Consider the following 3,018-nt stretch of genomic DNA (forward strand, 5'->3'; position numbering starts at 1 on the left):
TACACGTGGAGTTCTATCATACCTGATTGAGTTGGTTCGCAAACATTGATTCTGAAAGAAGTTTTGGCAGGGCCCGCGAAGGCCCGGCAAAAGGCCCGGATTACACGTATGCTAAAATGTATTTCGGAGTGGTTCGGCTAAAATACAGCATTTTCATCGTTTGTTTAATTTGAAACTATGTACTCGGCTCCTGTAAGAAATACCAAGAATTTGTCAACTGATAAAATATTGGTGATTTGATGATAAATAATTTATCAGTTTACAGTTTTCTATATCTTGCATAGAAATAGAGATAAATTGGCTTAAAGCCCTTCTAATTCAAGTTTCACGAATCGATAATTTAAAAAAAAACTCACTGATATTATTGACACCAACAAGCACATTGTTCAACTGTTTCAAAGTAATTTCCTTATTTTTTCGAAACTGCATATTTTTTTGCATTGAAATTCGAAGATATTCTTGAGTCTCCACCATTCCAGTTACAGTTTCAAGCGACAGTTCATTTTGATAATCCAATGGAAGCTGTTGGACCAAAACAAGTGCAGCCAATAGTCCATAAGCACTATCGTCAGCTTCACTACGACTACAGTAGTCTCCCAAAGCGGTCATCTCCGTGGCAACGTCTCCCAAAAGAAGTCGAAGAATTTTCATGTTGATAAAACGACCATCTTGCAGAATCATTCCATCAATAGACAATGAACGAATGATGCGAATCAGATAGATTCCAAAAAATGTTATTTTTAAGAATTGCAGTTTTTTCAACACTTGAAATGAATCCCATTTCTGGAAGATCTCGAACAAAACAGATTGCATTTTGAATTTCCTTATCCATGAATGGCAAATAGAATTTCCAAGCGCTGAGTCTATTCAACCTGTCGTCTGTTCCGAATGCCAATCCGATTTCCTTTTTTGCCAATTTCTTCACTGTTTCAGTCTTATAATTGCAGGTGTTCATGTGGAGAACAACGATTTTATTGGCTTTTTCAAGAAATTCAAGATCCGCCGCGGGTAGGAGTTTTTTTGAAGCAACATATCTTTGTCTTCGTGCCACATGAAGGGCTGAAAGTATACTTTTAACCATAGTTGCAAGCGGGCCGGCCCCTTGCAGGTGGCGGGCCGGCTGATAACTTGTTTCTAAAACGAGATATTCAGACGGTTTGATACCAAATGATAGGTTTCGACAGGGCCCACCACGTCTATATCATTTGAGCCGGATTTCGGTCCGATAATATGCCGAAAAATGTCTTTGAATGATAAAAAATCTGCTTTTTGTCAAAATGGTCAAAAATTGTCATTCAAACACATTTTTCGACATGTTATTGGACCGGGATCCGGCTCGAATGATATAGGCGTGATGGGCCCTGTTGAGATCTATCATGTGGTACCGAAACCGTCTGAATATCTTGTTCTAGGGAAAAAGTTATCAGCCGACCCGCCATCTGCCCGGCCCGGCGCGCTTGCAACTATGCTTTTAACTTTGAGCCAATTTATCTCAGTACTGGTCAAAGATATCAAAAAGTTATCAACTGGTAAATTGTTTATCATGATATCCCAAACATTTTATCAGTTGACAAATTTTTGATATCCTGTACCAGTACCGAGATAATTACGCTCAAACGTGACAGTATGGGAAAAAAAACTCACTATCTCTTGTCATCCCAACTTGGAGACATTTTTGGTATCGACAATACTGGCATATACGGTTCTCACGGCTTATTTCACATGATTTCACTCTGCGACATTCGTAATCAGTTTCACGGCTTTTCATTCGACGGAAGAATCCCTGAAAAAAACTAATTAGCCTAACTGTTAATTAAACACTTAATTTTCCAAAAATACAAATAAGAATAAGAGCCCAAGCATTCTCAAGTTTGAGCTGAATGATCTCGGCACCTAGGAAAGATATCAAAACAGTGTCCACTGATAAAATGTTTGAAATATTATAATAAACAATTTATCAGTTGACACATTTTTGATTTCTTTAACAGGAACCGAGAAAAGTGAGATGTTCCTTCCTATTCAGGTTTTACGGTAAAGCTCGTTATCATTTTTTTTTCACAAAAAAGAAAACATTGTAATGTTTCATTTGAGACAAAATTTCAGACTTTTAACTATTCCTCACCTTACAACCTTCACACGACATCACTCCATAATGAAGCCCACTGGCTTTGTCTCCACAAACTTTACAGATCTCACTTTTCTGTTGAATTTTGTTAACCAAGCCGACATATGGATATGGTCCGCATAAAGCTGAAAAGGAATACTGTGTTTCTCAGGGTCCTAGAATTCCGCAGGTCCTGTTGAAACCAAAAACGAGCACCGTCGAAAACAAGAAAAACTACCGTAAACACTCTAATAGAAGGCCAGCCGCACCTCTAACTTCGAGCTCATATCTCTCGGTTCATATAAAAGATATCGAAAATTTTTACACTGATAAAATGCTTTTTATGAAATTTCTAAGATTTTACCAGTAGGCCAATTTTTTACATCGTTTGAAGGAATCGAGATAAATTTGTTCAAAGTCAGGGGCCCTTTTTTTACAGAGTTTACGGAAATGAAATTGTTTATATTGGATTCTACAAGGTCCATGGGGTTTTTATGGCATTCAGAAAAAATTATAACTTTGAATTCTTACCACTAGCCGCTGGGTACGATGTGTTTTCTCTGGAGTTGGCGAACTGCTGTTTATAGATGATCACACTGTTCAAGTAGCTCTGATGGGGTTCCCCGTGGACGGTATTGTTCTGAGCAGCAGGCGCTAGTTCGTTGGACATGCAATTCTCTGATGGCGATTCTTGCTTGATGTATTGCTGGAAAATTGATTTCTTGAAAATCTCTCAGAAAAAGAAATAAGCCTACCAAGTTGCTTGGATTATGTGACCACTTTTCATCCGGTTCATCAAATTCCAATTTCACAATCATTCCATCTGTCGGAGTATTGGTGTCCTGATTGTATGGATTTATGGTGCATAACGGAGACTTTTCCAAAGTTGTGTACGTCAACTCCTCGTGACTCAT

General features: G+C 38.2%; 1 protein-coding gene across 1 annotated transcript in view; it reads right to left on the reverse strand.

Annotated features, from left to right (window-relative positions):
* Window positions 1-3,018, reverse strand: part of CBG19535 — a gene marked incomplete at both ends in the record, with an annotated part of 3,894 nt that extends 876 nt beyond the window's left edge. Inside the window, 6 exons of the mRNA XM_045242839.1 lie at window positions 357-823; window positions 873-1,059; window positions 1,645-1,783; window positions 2,123-2,250; window positions 2,636-2,810; window positions 2,860-3,018. Coding sequence (XP_045096803.1) covers window positions 357-823; window positions 873-1,059; window positions 1,645-1,783; window positions 2,123-2,250; window positions 2,636-2,810; window positions 2,860-3,018 — 1,255 coding nt within the window. The remainder of the gene's footprint in view (window positions 1-356; window positions 824-872; window positions 1,060-1,644; window positions 1,784-2,122; window positions 2,251-2,635; window positions 2,811-2,859) is intronic.

This window comes from Caenorhabditis briggsae, assembly GCF_000004555.2.
Source record: "Caenorhabditis briggsae complete genome, chrII, whole genome shotgun sequence".
NCBI classification, from domain to species: Eukaryota; Metazoa; Nematoda; class Chromadorea; order Rhabditida; family Rhabditidae; genus Caenorhabditis; species Caenorhabditis briggsae.